Source organism: Podarcis erhardii (genome assembly GCF_964252035.2).
Source record: "Podarcis erhardii genome assembly, chromosome: 1".
NCBI lineage: Eukaryota > Metazoa > Chordata > Lepidosauria > Squamata > Lacertidae > Podarcis > Podarcis erhardii.
The window spans coordinates 50,386,515-50,406,371 of NC_138497.1; the positions used below are offsets into that span (position 1 = coordinate 50,386,515).

The following is a 19,857-nucleotide window of genomic DNA, read 5'->3' on the forward strand; positions in this document are numbered from 1 at the left end:
CACCGGCATGAAATTCACGGCGTGTAATGCCTTGAGAGAAAATATTATGAAAATGATATATAGGTGGTACATGACCCCAGTCAAGCTTGCAAAAATTAACCACTTGTCAGATAACAAATGTTGGAAATGCAAAGAGAATGAAGGTTCATTCTTTCACCTCTGGTGGACATGCCCAAGGATTAAGGCTTTCTGGGAAATGATATATAATGAAATGAAGAAGATGTTTAAATACACTTTCCTGAAGAAACCAGAGGCCTTCCTCCTGGGCATGGTTAGTCATGTGGTGTTAAAGAAGGATAGAACTTTGTTTTTATATGCTACAACAGCAGCAAGGATTCTCATTGCAAAGTATTGGAAGACATCAGACTTACCAACCCTGGAAGAATGGCAGATGAAGATGACAGATTATATGGGACTTGCAGAGATGACGGGCAGAATCCGAGACCAGGAGAAAGAGACAGTGGAAGAAGATTGGAAGAAATTTAAGGACTATCTTAATAAATACTATAAGATTAAGGAATGTTAGATTGACGTGGATTTAAAAATATGGTGGTTTTCAGAGATATTAGAGTATGAAAAGGAATGGAATTTGTTAAAAAATTTTGGGAAATAAGGGAATGGAGTTGCTGACGGGATAATGAAATTAGAATACAAAACGGTGAGGTATGAGGAAGTCGGGGAAATTAGGTTGAGAAAATAATTTTTGGAATTATACTTGTTGTTTTTTGTTTGTGTTTGTCTTTATTGTAATTGTTTTGTATTGGTATGTTTTACTGGAAAATTCAATAAATATTATTCAAAAAAAAAAAGAAAGAAAGAAAATTTATAGCAAGGGGGTGACAAGCCCCTGGGCTAGATCCATTCCTTGAAGGCACTTCTGGTGGTCTGCCAGTCCTTGGTCAAAATTAGTGGGAAGCTATGGAACCATTACAAGAAGGTAATGGTCAGGAAAAAGAAAGGCGCTCTAAGACCTTCTGGTAATGGCACCCCACCAGAATAAGGCAAGAGAGTGGGCAAGCTTTTCTGCCTCTGTTTTTCTACCCACGTGGTGCTGTTGGGCTAGGAGAAGATCTAGCAACTCCTTCATTTCATATCTTAAATCTTTGGTATGATTCAGTATTATGATGGTCATAGGATCTTAGAAGGCTAGGAGTACAAAAACCCATCACAGGTTAGGGCCATCCATCCATCAGCCCCACACAAAATAACACGCACAATCTACACATGCCTCCAATTCCCTGTAGTCTACTATGTGGAAATTAGGACAATTTAATAGACACTGATCCAGCACTCAATGACTGTGTCAGTCAGTGTCTCTCTCACTTAGTTTGTCACCCTTTAACTTTTCTGTGCCTTTAACAGCAACATCAATAGAAATTCAACAGGTCCCACCATGATTTGAAAGAATGTGTTGAGGGGTAGGATAGGTTAATGCAAATACCATGTTCCTTCCCAGGCAATGTATGGTAAAAAGGTTAAGGTAAAGGATTCTTGGACAGTTAAGTCCAGTCAAAAGCAACTATGGGGTGCAGCACTCATCTCCGCTTTCCGGCCGAGGGAGCCGGTGTTTGTCCGAAGACAGCTTTCCAGGTCATGTGGCCAGCATGACTAAACCACTTCTGGCGCAACGGGACATCTCCGCTTTCCGGCCGAGGGAGCCGGTGTTTGTCCGAAGACAGCTTTCCAGGTCATGTGGCCAGCATGACTAAACCACTTCTGGCGCAACGGGACACCGTGACGGAAACCAGAGGGCACAGAAACGCCATTTACCTTCCTGCCACAGCAGTACCTATTTATCTACTTGCGCTGGTGTGCTTTTGAACTGCTAGGTTGGCAGAAGCTGGGACAGAGCAATGGGAGCTCACCCCGTTGCGCGGACTTGAACTGCCAACCTTCTGATCAGCAAGCCCAAGAAGCTCAGTGGTTTAGACCACAGCGCCACCCGCTCCCTCCCAGGCAAGGTGGACCCAGCTGCCCCTAAGGATTAGCCTCCCCAAGACCTGGATGTTGGGCATTGCCCCTCCCTTCCTTCTCCTTTCCAGAAGGACTAGTCATTTGGTGGGTGGAGGCGGGGAAGGAAACAGCCTCCTCCTCCCTCCCTATTCGCCAAGGACCTGTGCTTGCTTTTGGCAGGCAGAAATCCCTCCGGTTCAGCTTCGCCCCCCCCATCGCCGTACCTGTTGAATTTCTTCCTCAAAGGCGCCTTCCGCAGCACCATTGGAAGGAGCCCTGAGGAAGAGCCACCCCACCACCCCCACGAGCAAGGCGCCGCAGCCATGACTGCCTGGCATGGGAAGCGAGGCGCCGCGCCCCGCCCTTCCTCAGCTCCCTCCACAAGCTCCTCCTCCGGCCCCGGATTTTGCGCCGGAGCCCCCCGCGCGCGCCGGCGCCCCTTCTGCCCAGCCACCCCGCCCCCGCCCGCCCGCCCGCCCGCCTGCCCTCCTCACAGCCGCGGCGCCGCTTCCAGAGCTGTCAGTGCAGCGGCAACAGCAGCCGCCGTCCAGCCGGCTCTCTCCCGCCTCCTCCAGCAGCAGACGGCGGCGACGGCCACTTCAGCAGCAGCAGGTACATGGCGAAGCGCCACCTACAGCAGCGCCCCCAGGGCAGCTTCCATTGGGGGTGCGTGAGAGAGGCAGCCGCCCGAGGTTGCTTTTCCCACCTTTTCTTTTTCTCTCCCCCCCCCTGCTTTGATACAGTGGTCTCTCCTTCGAAGAGGGGCAATGAATGCTGTATATGGAGGGTTTGAAAAGGAGGAGGGGGTTGTCCTACTGTGAAGCGGGAACGGGGGCTGTCTCTGTCAAGTATTATCCGGGGCAGATGGGATTACCTATTTGATGCATGGTTTATCTTTATGGAGCTTTGTTCAGGTCCGGAAGGGGGAGTCTGGTTGGAGCCTGCGGACTAAAGCCCCGTGCAGAATCCTGGCAACGGAGACAGAGAGGCATTTAGCAAGATATAGATGGTGTAGCCCTGGATATAGATAACGACTCCTCAGCCTTGTAGGTTTTCTTGCTCAGCTCCACCCCCATCCCTATTCTAAGGTCCTTACAGGTGACCCCCTTTTCCAGGTGTCCTTCTCCCCACTGATCCACTCCCCCCACCTGTCACTGATCTAGGAAGCCGCCAGATCAAAACGTAAAAAAGAAGGGATGTTTTAGAGTTGTGCTTACTGAGGCGGGGACGCCCCCTATTTTCTACGGAAATGTGAAAATCAGTTAATGCCAATAGAGCTAAAGGGATCGATTCATGTCAATAGAACCAAGGTCCAGCCTTTTAAAACTGAAGGACACCTCCTCTGTCTGGGATATTTGACCCCCGAGATCTCTCAAGTGGAGCGCTGTTTTGCTAACCTCCTCTCTACACCACAAGGATGGGATAGCATCTGCTTTCTCATTCTGTTTCTCATAATCTTTGGGTTCCCTGACTGCTTTCTCTGTGGGACCAGGGTTAGAAACTGAGGCATACTGGAATTTGTGTGTGTGTCTATGGGTGGGTGGGTGGGTGGGCATTTCAATTCACGACACAAGATTATCTGGGAAGGCATACAGAGAATCTCTCTAGTCAGTCTCTGGAGTTCAAACCTGAGGACAGAGTTCTATTCGGCCAATTTTTTCCAGCAGGTAAGGAGCAGGGTGTTAAACCCAAAAAACATGTCTTGAGGCTCATTTCTTAACATTTGTTTATTTGCCTAACATTGTGAAGCAATTGCCTTCTGATCAAGAGGCCATCCCGATCCACGGCGATGTTGCCACAGTCCTTGCTGTGACCTCTTCATGAGCCCTCCTCAAAGCTCCTAGGAAAGTGGGTTAGCTTCTCCTGAGAAATCTATCTATCCGGCACTTTCTTTGTTGAGTTTCTGCACTGCCAGCTGGTTAGGAGGCTGCACTCTGGCCTCTGTGTTTATGCACATATTGAATGCGCTTTGCTTCAATTATTCATTTTTGGTGCTACAGTAATTTCCTGCAGCTTCTCTTCTCCAGGGAGCTGGTGCGTAACAAGATTTTAACATACTCTGCTTTTGAGGATATCATCCCATTTAGCCACATGGCAGCTGTCTTTATTTCTGTGCTTAATATCGGATGCGTAACCAATAACAGGAAAATCATTCCGGATCTGTCTGAATACATCAAGGGTCTCAATCATAACAAGTGTGGGAGGGAAGTATCCTAGCATTTCAACGTGAGGCTGAATGTGAGGTGAAGTCACATCTAAACCAACCTTTTCCATCTTTTGGGCAGGGGAGCAGGATTACTGGACTCATTTGTATGCACGAATAGCCTGCCGTGACCATAAAGCAAGTAACTAACAGTAAAACACCAACCAAAACAGCCCCCTGCCCTCAGCCTTCAAACGTTACGAGTCTTATATTTGCTGGCTTCACAATTTTGAATGACAGATTGTGAATTCAGTCAAGCTCTGTCCATTACATCAGAGATAATGGAGGAATTTTATCAGGGTTCATGGATGTCATTTCCTTTCTGTGTCTGCAATTTCAGCCATAAAAACTTGGTTGCATGCTACTTATACAAATATCCATTCCCATTTCTTCATCCGAAGTTTCTGCAAACAATGCCCTTTGTACATAAATCATGCATCCCTGAGTTCCAGGTTTGGTCTCCTGACTCGGTTATGCAATCAGATTAAACAGATGCAAATATTCTCAACTTCCTAAATTCTGGTGTTTTGCCCATTTAGATTTTGAGACTGGATCCATTTAAATTTTCTTTCCAAAGCAGGGTTGAATGATTGGGAATAATATGTGCAGGGGAAGAAGGAAGGGAGGCCATGGTTAGGGGGCTCAGCCATTGCAGAATAGCAGCACATGGGATCATGACTGATAAACTTCTGCTCAAGATGTGGAAGCCTCAATCACTGGCCACTGGAAGCCCCCACAATTCTTTCCTAGTTTTTGAGGACCTTTCTAGACAATCCGGGTTGGTTTTGATGCAGTCGCAGTTGAAGTGGAAAAATACTCATCTCTTAATGCCCACATAGTAAAGAGGTGGAGTAAACAGTTTTCAAATGTAGGAAGGGAAGAACCAGGCAGAAAGGTAGCTTAATGGCTGGCATTTGAAACCCCCAGAATGGTGAGGGAGGAATTTAAATCATAAGCTGTTGCAATGATGTCCCAGGCACTGTCCCAATATCAGCCCACAACACCAGCACAACCACTCAAGTCTCCACACAGCATTTGCAAGAATTGTGAGACATACTTCATCAGCAACATTGTGCTGTTGTTTAAGCACTTAGAAAATGTGGTTTCTGCTGAAACAGATCAGCTCATCATAGAAAAACGTCTGGATGATCATGTATGGCAATCAGATTTCTACTCTACATTCTGCACAATCTGGGAAGGATCTGAGCCGTTAGCAGATATTGCCCTCATGTTTCCAAGCCTTTCTTGACAGCCTTGTGGTCTGGACTTTTCCCCCCCTCCCCACTCTCTCAATATAAAAGGTGAGATATGGAACCAAATTTTGCATTTCAACAAAGGAGTCTGTGGATACATGAAATATACACACCTGGTCATGCTTAGAATGATGCAAATTGACATAGAACAAGAATGGATATATTTCTCCCCTTGCCACTTTAAAACAACAACTTCTAATCTGCCATTCCCTTTCAAATGCAAACATTATTCCAGGACCATTTCAGGTTACATTGTTGGATTTGAAAAACAGAGAAAGTCAAAGCTCGAAAACCTAGAACCAACATTTCATCATCAAAGCCAGAGTTTTATGGGATTCAAAGCTATTTGCCTACTTTTGAATTCAACAAATTCAAGCATCAGAGCTATGTCTGATTTGAATGTTATGTGGGATTTATTTCATTTACCACTATTTAGCAAAGAGACCCCCTGATAAAACATCATATTGGGGTATTGCCTTCTCATCCCATTCTTATGCCTCTCCTGCATTAGTTTTGAAGACAGTCTATAATATTTTGGCAGAGTCAGTCTAAGAAGCTAAAGTCTGAACTCTGCTTTATTCCCTAGAAGTAACAAATCTCAATTTCGCAGGTTTATTCTTTCATTCAATCCATATATTTATATACTGCTTAAAACTTGAGACAATCTCTAATTGAGTTACAAAATAACAAAAATGATATGTATACCATTAATGTGGCAAGCTTATTAATCTCCACCCATTTGTTCTGTGCATCCCTTGAATATTCAGTTCTTAAAAGTAAAGACCAAGCATTATGAATGAAGTAATGAGGGCTAACCATGGAGAAAGCACTATCATTTGCATGCCAGCAGTGGCACCTGCCCTGATCACTGGCATGTTAACTCTACATGAGTATGGGCCAACTCACATGGTAAGTGTGTTAGACACGGTAGTGCATGCGTGAAATACTTGCATTGGAAACATAATGTGGGCACACACGGCTTATGCCCACTCTCACATCTGCTATCTGCCTGGCTTTCTGGATTTCCCCAGAAATTTCAGAGATCACTTGACTGCAATCAGCAATCAGGAGAGGCGGAGATCCTGGCTCTTATCTTATATGTCTTAGAAGTTCATTACTCACTGAAAGCCTGAGCCTGTGGTTCCATTTATACATATAATCAGCCTATGCATTGCAAGGGAGAAAGAAGCAGGAAAACTTTTGCTCCAGCTTACCTGAAGCCAGGATACAGTTGTACCTGCTCAGGTACAACTGTCCCTCCCCACCAGGGAAGGTCAGGGAAGATGTATATCAGGAACAAGAGAGGAAGAAAGATTGGCATTGGCGTCTGCTGCCCCTGTGGATCCTGCCACCTGAGGCGGTCCCCTCACCTTGCCTTATGGGTGGGCTGGCCCTTATGCAACCCTTCTATGTTGGGGGCTGGAGGCAACCGCCATAGCAGGACAAGCAGCTTCACTGATAGTATAGGTAAGTGTAGCATTAGAGCAAGGCCACAGTGCTGCAACTTAAGAATCTGGATACATGCAATGTTATGCTGCTTAACTTTTTTCACTGCAACTTGAGTACTTCATTGTTGTCCAACTGTTTTTATGCAACCACATGCAGCCTGCTGGAAATTTCTCTCATCCCCCTTCTGTGTGTTCTTTCGTGTGCCAATTCTGGTACCTCCGTAGTCCTCTACTGCCTCTCACCAATGCTTTGTAAATTACTGGCATGCTCTAATCAGAGTAAAGAACAAGAGAGAAAATCCTTGCTGTGCCTGATCAAAGGACTGAGGCTTCCAGTAGGAATCACCCTGCTAGGAGCAGGAACTGATCACAGAGCCAAGCAGCAGAGATATCCATCTAGAGGCTGGTAATTGATTGCAAAGGCTACAGGAGAGGAGCAGGGAGAGATGAGTTCATGGTGGCAACCTCCCCCTCAGCCTCCTGTATTTGTCAAATGCTAGAATGTCTACCTTAGCGGTGCTGAGATGAAGACTCAAGAGAGGGGCAAAGAGAGACTGGCAATGACTGTAGAGAGAATATTAGCTGGAAATTACAGCCATTTTTGAACCTATGCAAATTGATATTAGGGCTTCAAGGTATGATTATGCACTGCCTCTCCCACCTACCCTTTTCCTTGCTTCAGTATTTCCTGATCCAGTTACAAAGGGCTGTATCTGTTCCAAGGGCATCAGAAATACAAAGCAGGTAATGTGGTATCTTAAAATCAGGGATGGGGATCCTGTAGCCCTCCAGATGTTGCTGACTCCAACTCCCTTCAGCCCCAGCCAGCTTGGCCAACGGTCAAGGAAGATGGGAGTTGTTTTCAAGCAACATCTGGAGTGCCGCAGTTTCCTCATCCCTGCTTTAAAGAGACCCATGTATTCTTACTGTAAGGGAAGCTGCTCCCATAAACTTTATGACACAAACTATGTAATTACTTCCTTTGCATCTCTGACATGAATTTGAGCCTCATGGGATCCCACTGATCAGAGGGAGGCCAGCAGGTCAAAACCTTGCTTAATCATATTAGGGAGATGATTAGTGAGATTCCAGCAGATTACATGTTGGAACTGTGAGTCCTAAATCTGAAAGTCTCATCAGCCATGAGCTCATCAAGTGGCCATGGGAAGATAACTTTCTCTGTTTTGATTTGTAATATTTGACAGAGAAATGGCAGCCACCTAACTCATGGGCTTGCTACTGGAACGAATTGAGAGAGAATGATAAAGCATGTTGCACTCAAGAACTACTCTGGAAATTATGAACAATCATCATATGGATATCTTGATTTGCCCTCACTGGAGGAGAAGTTACGGAGGGTGTTTGCTGAAAAAGGAGTCTGAAGTCAATTATATTAACTGGAGGTCTGGGGAGGTATTGTGTCTTGCATATATGTTGCCAAGGGAAAGTATCTTGATCTAGAAGGCATGCGATTAGTTTTTGGTTTTTTGCTTTCCTGAAGCGTAGATGAGGAATGTGTCTGAAGAAGAAATCCCATCTGCACCTTTGTCAATATCAGCAAGACCTGTAAAAGGCATTAAAATGTGGAATGTGGAGTATTTTGAGCATTTCATTTTCCATTAAGACAAACCTGATAACCATTAGCTGTGCATTGTGTCTTATCCATACTGCATTCTAAGGGCTCATCCAGATTTCATTTTGTGCTGCACTCCTAGACACAGGTCAAGGCTTAATGCTCCATGTTTCAGTAGTTTTTGTTTTGCCCCTGCACTTTCCCCGAGAAAACTCTCATTTTGCCACTGAATCTGAGCAAATGTCAACCTGCAAAGAACCCAATTGCCGTTTGCTCTGATTCAGCTGTCCCAAGGGAAGCGCTGGGGAATATACCACAAAGCTACTTGGAAACAGATATTTAAAGCACAAACCTGTGCCTGGAAAGTGTGGCACAAAAGGAAATCTGGGTGAGCTCTAAGTCTTACAAGAACAGTGAACATAAGATCAATTGACAATACCAATAGTGAAGCAGTTGCAAACCATGGTGTCACACTTAATACTCTGTTAATGAGTTGAAGCCTTCTTTTATGACAGATACCATTAGGGACTCGAACCATCATCTGGAAACTTTGAAGATTATCTTCCGAATGGAAATTCTACATAGTTCAGTGCCTTTTAAAATAAAAACCAAAGATTCCAGAGCATATGTTTTCAGTCTTTAAACAACAATATTATAACTGGAGAGATGCAGAATGTGTCAAGACTCAGAGCTGCAGCCATAGAGAACCTGATGATATACAGACTGATCATGAAAGTTATTATGTTTATAGGAGATTCGTTCACTTTGTATTTTTTATAGGAAATGAAGCCTGAGGATCACAACCAGTCTCCCTCTCTCATGAATAAAAATCAAAAATTACATGCTAAATCTGAGAAAAGAACAAAATCCTTATTGATAATATCAGCAATCAAAGGCTATCTGCATTGAGCGTATCATAATCCTGGCTTAGTAGAGGATGCTTGATGCATTTCAACAGAAAAGGAGACAAAATTAAACCAGCCGTATGAGGAGGAGAATTATGAGATAATATCTTTGTTGATAAGGCATATATATATTTATATATATATCTCCTGACTGAGATTCTTTGACTAAACCCTGAAGACTAACTAGTCAAAGGGATTTCTTCTCTAGATGGAACATGACTCAATAAGAGTGTGGAGTCAACAAATGAGTGTGGTTTAGTGGAAAGAACATTGGGAAGAATTCAAAATAATGTTTTTCAGCTTGCCAAATGGAACACCCGCCAATTCCCTTTGAATGCTGTTCTGAGGGTTCTCCTGACCCCTCCCTGAACCAATTTCAGGGGGTGGGCATGCAGGATGGAGGGGGGGAGCCCCATTGTGCAAGCAGAAATTCTTCCGCAGTGCTTCCCCCAACGGGACCTATTCAGTGAATCGCACCATTGAATTCAGCATCATGTAGACTATTCAAGTTTAGAATTTATGATTAATTTACAAATAGCAGCAAGAATGTGAATCGGAAACAAAGGGGAGCCACATTTAAAGAGATCAGCATTTGGAAGACAGGTATGGCTATCACAGTGAAACACACTATCTTTGTGAGAACGCTGACAGCAGAATGATAATCTTATGAATAATTGGTCTGAATAGAACCTTTTGAACCGTCAAATATCCTTGCAATTTATTTTCCATGTTGTAAACTCTGTTTGAATAAAAACACATTTGGACAGCCATAAGAAGCTCACTGAATCACTTTAGGCAAGTTCCTGTCTTACCATCTAACCTACCTTAGGTGGTTGCTGTGAAAATGACATCACCCCAGGTATGCTGCTGCAGGGTTATTAGAGGAAGGGTAGGATACAAATAGGGTACGCAGGTGGCACTGTGGTCTAAGCCACTGAGCCTAGGGCTTGTCAATCAGAAGGTCAGCAGTTTGAATCCCCGCAACAGGGTGAGCCACCTGCCCAAAGAAGCTGTAAATGTAAACTATGCTATTAGTGGGTATAGGGACACGAGTGGCGCTGTGGGTTAAACCACAGAGCCTAGGGCTTGCCGATCAGAAGGTCAGCGGTTCAAATCCCTGTGACGGGGTGAGCTCCTGTTGCTCAGTCCCTGCTCCTGCCAACCTAGCAGTTCGAAAGCACGTCAAAGTGCAAGTAGATAAATTGGTACTGCTCCACCGTGAAGTTAAACGGTGTTTCCGTGCACTGCTCTGGTTCACCAGAAGCGGCTTAGTCATGCTGGCCACATGACCTGGAAGCTGTATGCCGGCTCCCTCGGCCAATAAAGTGAGATGAGCGCCACAACCCCAGAGTCGTCCGCGACTAGACCTAATGGTCAGGGGTCCCTTTACCTTTATTATTGGGTATAAAGTAGGGCCCTATCAGTTGAATACAGGTATTGAAATAACATGGTGATAAGTGTTTCAACAAGGCAATATACCGATGAACAAAAGGCTTAACAGCTTCCCAGGAGGTAGCCCAGCTGGACCGATACTTTACCAATACTTTGCAGATAATTTGCAGGCACCTGGTCTCCTGCTTTGTTTGCTCTCTCCCAACTCCCTCCTAACCTAAAGGATAAGAAGATAGATAAGAAGATAAGCCCTCACACAAACCAGTAAACACTTTCAGCTTCACCTGTATCTTTCAGCTTCACCTGTATCTTTGCCTAATGGGTCATATCTGCCATTCAAAATGTCATGTCATATTTATGACATGAATAACATATAATATGGCATGAAAGTGAACTGGGAAATGTTAGGATCTATGTGAAGAAGGAGGTAGTGTAAATACAAAGGAAACATGGCAGTTGTCTTCAGATAACTTGCTGCTAATGCCCACTCTAAGGTCCCAAAGGGATTAGGCACAGGAAAAAAATCATTTTGAGTACAAACCTGTTTTGATTTGGTTTGGTTTGGTTTTTTTGTGTGTTTTTTTTTGAAAGGCTCTTGAGAGAGATTGTAGTTTTTATTCTGCAGGTATTAGCCATTTCCAAACACCTAAAAGACAGCTCTGGGGGAAGTTAAAGATCATTGCGTATCAGGAGGATGAGAAGTGCATTTCTTCCACCAGCCAAGAACCAGAGGAAATCTCTCTGGGACCAGAAGGCTGCAGAGCAACTGCTGGAAAGGTGTTTTTTTATTATTGAATGCACAACATAAACCGAAGCTGAGGAATTAGACTCCTATACTTAAGTCTTCTCATTGAGGCTTTGCCCATTTGACTGTGGCATATTAACACTGAAATCCCATGAGGCTTATGCATTGTTAGAATGCACAAAATTGTATGGAATTTTCCCAAAGTCATATTCTCTGGAATTTGTAAGAATATATTATTGGGGTGGGACGTGCAGAAGGATCAGGTATAGTGGAATGAGAAACACTGTAATCACCACTCGTGCACCCCTCAAAAAGTGTTAACCCATATTGCTATATAAACAACCTTGAGCTAAGTGTCATAGTGAATACCCTACCACTTGAAATAGAGTCCACATACTGGGCAGTTTTAGTGCTCTGCATTAGGGTGGGCATGCAGCTTCACAGAGGCCACTCTTCTATTTGAAGGATCCAAGTCTGGTTTAAAGACAAAGAACCCTAAGAAGAATGAACAAGAGCCTTGAAAGCAGAAGGGCTCTAACTTAGTGGCAGAAGGTCATGCAGAAGGTCCCAGGTCCTCAGCATTTGCAGGTAGGGCTAGGCATGTCCCATGTCTGAAACCCTGGAAAGCTACTGGTAGTCAATGTAGACTATGCAGAGCTAGATGGACCAATAGTTGGACTTGCTATAAAGCAGCTTGCTATGTTCCTATGCTGCTGACCATCCAGAGTTAATACCTGGACAGCAGACTGGATAGGTACACAGGTCACCTCATTGCCTTCCTCGCTCAGTTGTAGTTGTTATTTCTACAAATGGATCCATGGGTATAGATTATCATAGGCAAGGCTAATGCAAAAGTGTGTCCTCTTTTTTTGGCAATGCAGACAACCAGGCAGGCAAAATCTTCTACCACGAACAGAACCTTAGTTTCATATGGATTCAGTCCTTCTAAGGTATAACTAACTTTTTCCTGTGATGATGCACGCAAATTATAAATTGCGTCATCATCTGATACTTTTGATCAGCATCCTGGGAATGGAACAGGCAGCACACAGTATCAGGGCAAATCAAAGAAAAAGCTTTATCACGTCTCTGCTAACCACAGGGCATGCAGGCTGCTCATTGTACAGGCTTTTGATGATTCATATAATTGAGACACTTGCAGCTGTCCTAAGACATTAGGGTGATGTGTTACAGTGCAGCCGGCTAGAAAGTACCAGGATTTTTTTTAAAAAAATGCAGCTCACAAGATGTTGAGAAGTACTTATATCATTCCGTGCAGCTACATCATTTCTTGTGAGTAGGCAGTTCACCTTTTTTCGATCATGGGTCTAATCCATTAGCCATATGTCCAAAAAGTCTGTGTTTGTGAAACATCTGCAGTGTCAAGATTAAAATATAGAACTGTGCTGTGCCTCCTCATAAAATTCTGGCCTCATTAATTAGAAGAAGGCTCACTTTTCCATAGCCTCAGATTCATTGTGGACACCACCTGCAGTCTTAACACCATGAACATAAAAATGCAAGGATGAACTTCACCTACCATTTTGACTTTGCCAGAGGTCAGAAAAACTCCTCTCTAGCCAATGTGAGGCTATTGATATTTGTTTCCCTGAGAAAATGGTGAAATACTTAATTTCTGAGAGGGGCTGAAAGTAGTGGCTGAATATGTGAACTGTTAAATGTTTCAGCTCTTGACTTCCTGGTCATTAATTTAATAGCAATAAGATGAGTCACATGTGGGTACACTCTGGGTGCTATAACCACATAAAAATTGCCATCTGTTCATGATTGATGGCCGAGAGGCTGACTTCATTAATAAATAACATTTACAGAGAAATCAGTATCTAATTTATGTTCTGGGCTCATTTATATCCTGCCCCAGTGTGCTTCAGAAGATATGCAGCTGTATAACCTGAGTGTAGCTGTGTTGGCCCAAGAATTTAAGGTACGCTTTGCACCCTCAGGGGATCACCTTAATTTGGAGGAGCTTATGGATGTTCAAACTGAAATTTCTCTTCTCCTGCCCCTCATCTTCTTAGATAGTACAGGCAAAGTGATTCTGTTGATGTCTGGAAGTGTGCTCTTGCCTAATGATGGGACCCAGCAAATGCCTGGCTTAGCAGAGAAGGATCTAGTTGTTCAACTGCCTGATTTCCAACCCTTGGAGCAATGCGTTCACATTCATGGGAGTCTTCTCAATGGGACACACTACTTCCAGAGCTGCGTTTTAGATTTAATTCTCTTCTTTCTTTCATGCATACCTTTTTATGGGGGGGGGGATGCATTTTGTACATTAACAACACGAGGATTGGTGAAATAGCCATCAAATGCAGTAATTAGCTAAATATTTCTAACCAATGCAAGCAAATCACATAACCACTTTTACTTTTGTAAGTATTTTCTTATCCGGGGAAGATTTGGGAAACTATATTAATATATGAGGACAAAAACCAGTGATAGATTCAGATCTGGGTGAGCCTGCGGATAAATAGTGCCCTGGCCAAGGAGCACCTTGGTCAGTGTTATAGTGTTGCCAAGATGTTTGGCTTGGAAAACTGAACAGTGTTAACAGCTTCTCCGGCTCCCAAGCTTTTCCAGCAATAGCCATGAAAAACTGCTTCATTTCACCCCTAGCTCACCAGGCTTTGCTCAGTGCTCCCTTCCAGTCAGCACGCAGGGTGAGCCTGCAGCTCAGTCAGCTTAGAGATGGGTGAATATGTCAATGATGGTTTCTCCATTTTTCATTTTTTCCACTTTTGAATTCAGTTCCCCGCATTTCCACATCAGTTCGGGCTTTGAAAAAAGAAGTCCTTGTGAAAATTCATCGGCATTTAGTACAAATACACATCTTTGTATGGAATTTTTCCTAATATAATCATTTTTGCAAAGCATATTTTCCCTAATGTAATGCATGTTTATACGACATTTTCACACTTCACACTAGTATATGCGCTTTTGTCCATATTATTTGGCTGGAGAAGGGCACTGCAAAATTCAGAGAAGTATGAATCTGAAAGGATGGCTGTGTTTCAGTTTCCATCTTCTTTCAGAAAGTGTGAGTTAAGTAGGTTGTCCTTTAATGTGAACTGAATGTACGCATGTACAAAGGCATTTCATGATATTTGTGTGGTTTAAAAATGTTGCAGATAAAAGTAGCTCAATAGTCCCCTCTATTTCTGATGAATGACTATTGATTGAGACAGAAGATCAAACCATTCTGACTTCTTTGTCAAAGGGAGATTTGGAATTCTGAGAAAGTGCAAATAATTTGCTGACTATTTAGGAAGAGCTCTAATTCAAAATGAAACTAAGTGGCTACTTCATCCAAGAGCTGCTGCAAAGCGGCTAAATTTAGCCTTTTCTATAATGACCTTATCCGGAAATTAACACTGAAGCAGTAACAGGGCAGTAACAGGGACTGTGGGGGTCAGCATTCAGTGGAGACGTCTTCAAGTCTGCAAGCCCTTTTTGCATAGCAGCTACCAGCTGCCTCTCTGAGAAATGCTGAACCTGCCCCAGAGAATAAGACATGCTTTGGAACAATGCTGGCTACATGCTGTCAAGCTCAGTCCTTTGCTGTCATCCCCAGCCTGAGTATGAACAAAGACATAGCAGCCCTCCAGGGCTTCAGTGCAATCTTGTGGCCATAATATCTGAATGCACTAAGGATCCACAGACTGAGACTGGAGACAGATGAAAGTGGTTTGAAACAGATTGTTTCTCATGACATGTACATCCATCCCATTTTCACCTCTGGTAAACATGCTTTGCAGGGTTTTGCAATTGTTTCAAATCACCTCTGCATACACACAGTCTTTCTCATACCACTTTTAATGCTCATAGAGACAATTGTGTGGCAGATACAAAGCTGTCCTTCTGTGCCATTCAGAGCTCCTGAGTGGAGCCAGTTCCTGTTAAATGTGGGGCTTGTATTGGACACTGAATTTAAGTCTCATGTAGGCCTCACCCCCACTATGCATTTAAAGCACTATGGTACCACTTTAAAGAGTCGTCATGGCTCCCGCCTCCCCCCCCCCGATAAACTCCTGGGAACTGTAGTATGTTAAGGTGTTGAGAGTTGTTGGGAGACCCCCTATTCCCCCTGCAGAGCTACAATTCCCAAAGTTCTCTGGAAAGAGGGATTGACTGGTAAACCACTCTGAGAACTCTGGGAAATGTTAAACCATTATGGGAGAGGAGTGTGGTGAGAGAGTCCCATTTCACGAGTGGAAACTGCTCACAGGACCTGGATTCAACCTTTTAATATCTTAATTTAGAAGCAGTTACTTAGATAAAAACTGAAACATGTGGCTTTGCAGTAAAAAAGTGTACATCAAGCAGCTTTGAGTGAAGGCGTATTTTTTTTCTTGTTCTGTGAATGTGAAAATAGTGAATGTGTTTACTATTCTATCGTATCAGAGAATTGAGAGGAAACCTTCTGTAGACAGTCTTCATAGCTTTGGGGTAATGGGCGTGCAAAGGTTTTACATGAAAGGGGTCTGCTCGAAAGCCCTTGCTGTTTGCAGCACATGGGGATAAAAGAGATCTGATATTTCCCTCTATTTCTAATTATGCAACTGTTGATTTAGACAGAAGATCAAACCATTCAGAAGTCCAGATTTGTGCCTGGAATTTGAGAGTAAAGACAATCAGGACTGAAATTCTCATGATAGTATTTTGTCTTCCTACCAGCATCTCTCCCTAGAAGAGGATCCCAACACCTGTAGGCTACTTGCTTTACTTCTGCTTGTGCTTCAGAGTTTCCAGACACACACACGCACACATGGCGAAGCATATCTTTTTCATGGTATCTCTAGCACTTTGCCTTTGAAACCCTTTGATGCCCACAGCACAGCCTTCTAAATTCATAGGCTGCCACCTGGCAGTGGGCCAGCTCTGAAGTGACAGACAGTGCAGACAAGAGACCCAGCCATTGAGCTCTCAGACTGAGTGATGTTTTAATGAGCACAAGAAAGAAAGGACAGTGAAAAGAGCTCCATGTCTATGCCATGACTGCTAGGTTTGTTCTCAGGCTGAAAGTGCCAATAGATCATGCTTTGGCCTCTTGCCATTAGGATTATATATATTGGAGCAGGGAGGGAAATGCATTTAGTTCCTTCTCATCTGTGTTTCTCGTGGACCATCGATGGTTCTTTATGGTAGGCAACCCAATCTATTTCTATCCGGTAGTTTGGATCCCCCTCCCTTTCATGAAAGGTCTGGTTTTTACTGCTAATATAGACATTGTGTTTTGTGCTCTCTGGTTCCATCCCCTCCTGTGTGTGGAGCTGCATGCAGATTGCCTCATCCAGAGGGTGGAACTGGATTATCTGTCTGGAGTTTTAGCCTACCAAATGATAAAATCAGGTTTGTGAACAATGGTGTATTCATTTTATGTTGTCGTGTCATCCCCCCCTCACTTTTTCCCTAATTTTCCCGGTGAGATGCCCCTGCTGTTTGTGCTGGCAGAGAAGTAGCCTTTCTGGGACCAACCAGGGAGCAGCCCTAGATCTCAGCAGCTCTGTTTACATTTGCCTACTTCAGTGCTGCTAATAGGCTAAACAGGACAAAGCCCACACATCTCAGCATCATCCAAACCCTTTGATTGGTGACCGAATCACATCCAGCCCTGGCATGCAAACAACTAAGGCACCTTAGGAAAAGGAGGCAGGGGAGACTAGCAGTTGAAATCAGAGTGAAATGGGAAATACATTCTAAACCAAGGAATTATTTATCACAATAATTATTATACAAGCAAACCCTCCAGAAATAAATCCTTAATAGGCTAAAACCTATGCAATATCTTTGAAGATGTGCCAAACCCATTTATTTGATGCTTTGGTGGAGACCGTAAGCAGATTTGGCCTATTAAGGATTTATTTTTGGAGTGTTTGTATATATGATAATTTATTTTATTGTAATAAAAAATTCTATGCTTAAAATACATTTACCTCCACCACCACCCCAAGCTCTGTTTTTGAATCTAGCCCTGTTAACAATAGTTTCCGGACTTCTAGCTCTCAATGGACAAAGCATCTTGAATTAGCAATCAGTGTTCCTTAAAACCAGACAGCAGTGTTCAACTGAAAAGGGAGAGAAATGTCAATAGTAGGTTTAGGTGAACAAATACTGGTTAAAAATGGAGAAAATGGAGAAAATATTGGACAGAATTAGGTTGCTATAGCAACAAATAGAGCTCTGTTTAGAAGTCTGCAGGGCTTGTCTGCAGACACATGTTGAATGGTTGGATTCACATGAAACTCTAGCAGTCTTCTCCACAATCACCCCACCTTCCAACACTGATCCATGATGACTCATGTCACAACTGGCACTTAATAAAGTTGCCCAGCCCAACTTCCCCCATGCCACATTTTCCCACATCAAAGGGTATTGTTCTGGATGGTTTTGATTTTAAACAGTCAAAGTTGGATATGCCCTTGGAGTTCATTCCTGTGCATGTTAAGTGTCTTCATGTTTTCAGTCCCAAGTAACCATACACAAACGTGTGGGCTGATGCCAGCCGACTGGTCAAGGTATGGTAGTCTTACATGCATTGCCACAGGATCGTTGATGCTTGGATTTCAAATGCTTCCCTCCCTGCTGATAACCTGTTCTAGTTTTAAGTGTGATCGAGCTGCAGCGCTGAACCTGCTCTTACCTTGTTTTGAAATACTTCAACTAAAATGCTGTCCCCTTCACTTTTTAAAAAAATTCTTTAGATATGACGACTCAACTGAGAACTCAACTTTTGTTTGGCTTCCTGTGTCAAATCACCTGCTCCGTTGTGTACGGCTTCCCTGCTGATTCTGGATCTGAGTTCCGGTCTGCTTTCTCCGTCGCTAGAACCAGCAGTATGGAAGGAAGCACTGAAATGGTGATCACCTTTGACAAAGTCTATGTGAACATTGGCGGGGACTTTGACCCCAAAGCTGGATTATTCCGATGCCGTATCCCTGGAGCCTATTACTTCTCCTTCACGGTTGGAAAGTACCCCAAGAAAAACTTGTCCGTCATGCTGATGAGAAACAAGAACGAGGTTCAAGCCATTGTATACGACGAGCATCACCGTAAAGAGCGGAAAGTGGCAAGCCAGAGTGCCATGTTGCAGTTGGACTATGGTGACACAGTCTGGCTGCGTTTACATGGGGATCCCAAATATGCCCTCTACAGCAATGTAGGTCCCTATACAACTTTCAATGGGTACCTCATCTATCCAGACACGTCCAGCTATTTTCAAAACAGTGTCGGTTCCCAGGAGCTAGGAGAAACTTCAGGGCCTTCTTCACCTAATGTAATTCAGCAGCTTTCAACGAACCAGAATGGAATCTCAGAGAAGCACCTTTTTTCGGACCAGCCCAGCAGATCACAGGATACTCGCTCAGCCTTTTCTGCTGCCCGTTCAGAAAGCCTCCTGGGGTCAGATGAGAAGCAAACCCAGCACGAGCCAATCACATTTGACACAGAATTTGTGAACATTGGGAAAGATTTCAATTTCTCCACCGGCATCTTTACGTGTCGCGTTCCAGGTGCCTACTATTTCTCCTTCACCATTGGCAAGATGCCCTTCAAAACCATGTCCGTGAAACTGATGAAGAACCACAACGAGGTTCAGGCGATGATCTACGATGACAACCACTCCAAAAGGCGTGAGATGCAGAGCCAGAGCATTATGCTGCCTCTGCAGTATGGCGACACCGTCTGGCTCTATAGCCACCAGCACGATGGCTATGGTGCCTATAGCAACCATGGCAAGTACATCACCTTCACTGGATTCCTGGTCTATCCCGAGACAAAGACAAAACCGCCTCCAGATGCCAACATGTCTCCAGGGTCAAGAATCTAAACAGATATATGAAAAGGGCATAAGAGAAGCCGAGATGCAGTAGGCTCTGGTGCAGGTCCTGGACGGACGTCATCTTTCACATGACAATGTTAAGAGCATGCTATTGTATGTCCAGTGCATTCCTTATGCTGCACGCTTGTGTTCTGACTGCAGAGCCATTGTTGTTTCTCCCACTCATTCATTCATAGAATGACCTTCACGGGATATGTGTGTTTTGTTCATTATTGATGTTTGATTTAAGCATAAAGCATGAGGTAGCTTGGGGAGTAGAAGAAATAGGGGCAGTGAAATGAGATGTGAATAAAGGAACTGCTTACGGAAATACTGGAAGAACTTATGAAAGACTCGGCAAGGCACTTGGGAGTTGATAACATCTACTGCAAATGCAGACCAACACTCTGAGAGAGGGGTGTATGTAATGAAAATAATGAACTCAATAAAATCCTAAGAGAAAAGGTACTGGGTTTCCTTGTCTGTTTTGATATATTAGATTGATTTAGATGCATTAGATTAGATATAGCTACCTCCACCATCAGTTCATG

At 43.8% G+C, this 19,857-nt stretch overlaps 1 protein-coding gene across 1 annotated transcript; it reads left to right on the forward strand.

The window, feature by feature from the left end:
- Positions 1-2,420: 2,420 nt before the first annotated feature.
- Positions 2,421-19,774, forward strand: C1QTNF4 (C1q and TNF related 4). The gene is made up of 2 exons (XM_081856276.1): positions 2,421-2,565; positions 18,192-19,774. The coding sequence occupies exon 2, from the start codon at positions 18,194-18,196 to the stop codon at positions 19,313-19,315; it is 1,122 nt and encodes a 373-aa protein (XP_081712402.1). The 5' UTR covers positions 2,421-2,565; positions 18,192-18,193; the 3' UTR covers positions 19,316-19,774.
- Positions 19,775-19,857: the final 83 nt, after the last annotated feature.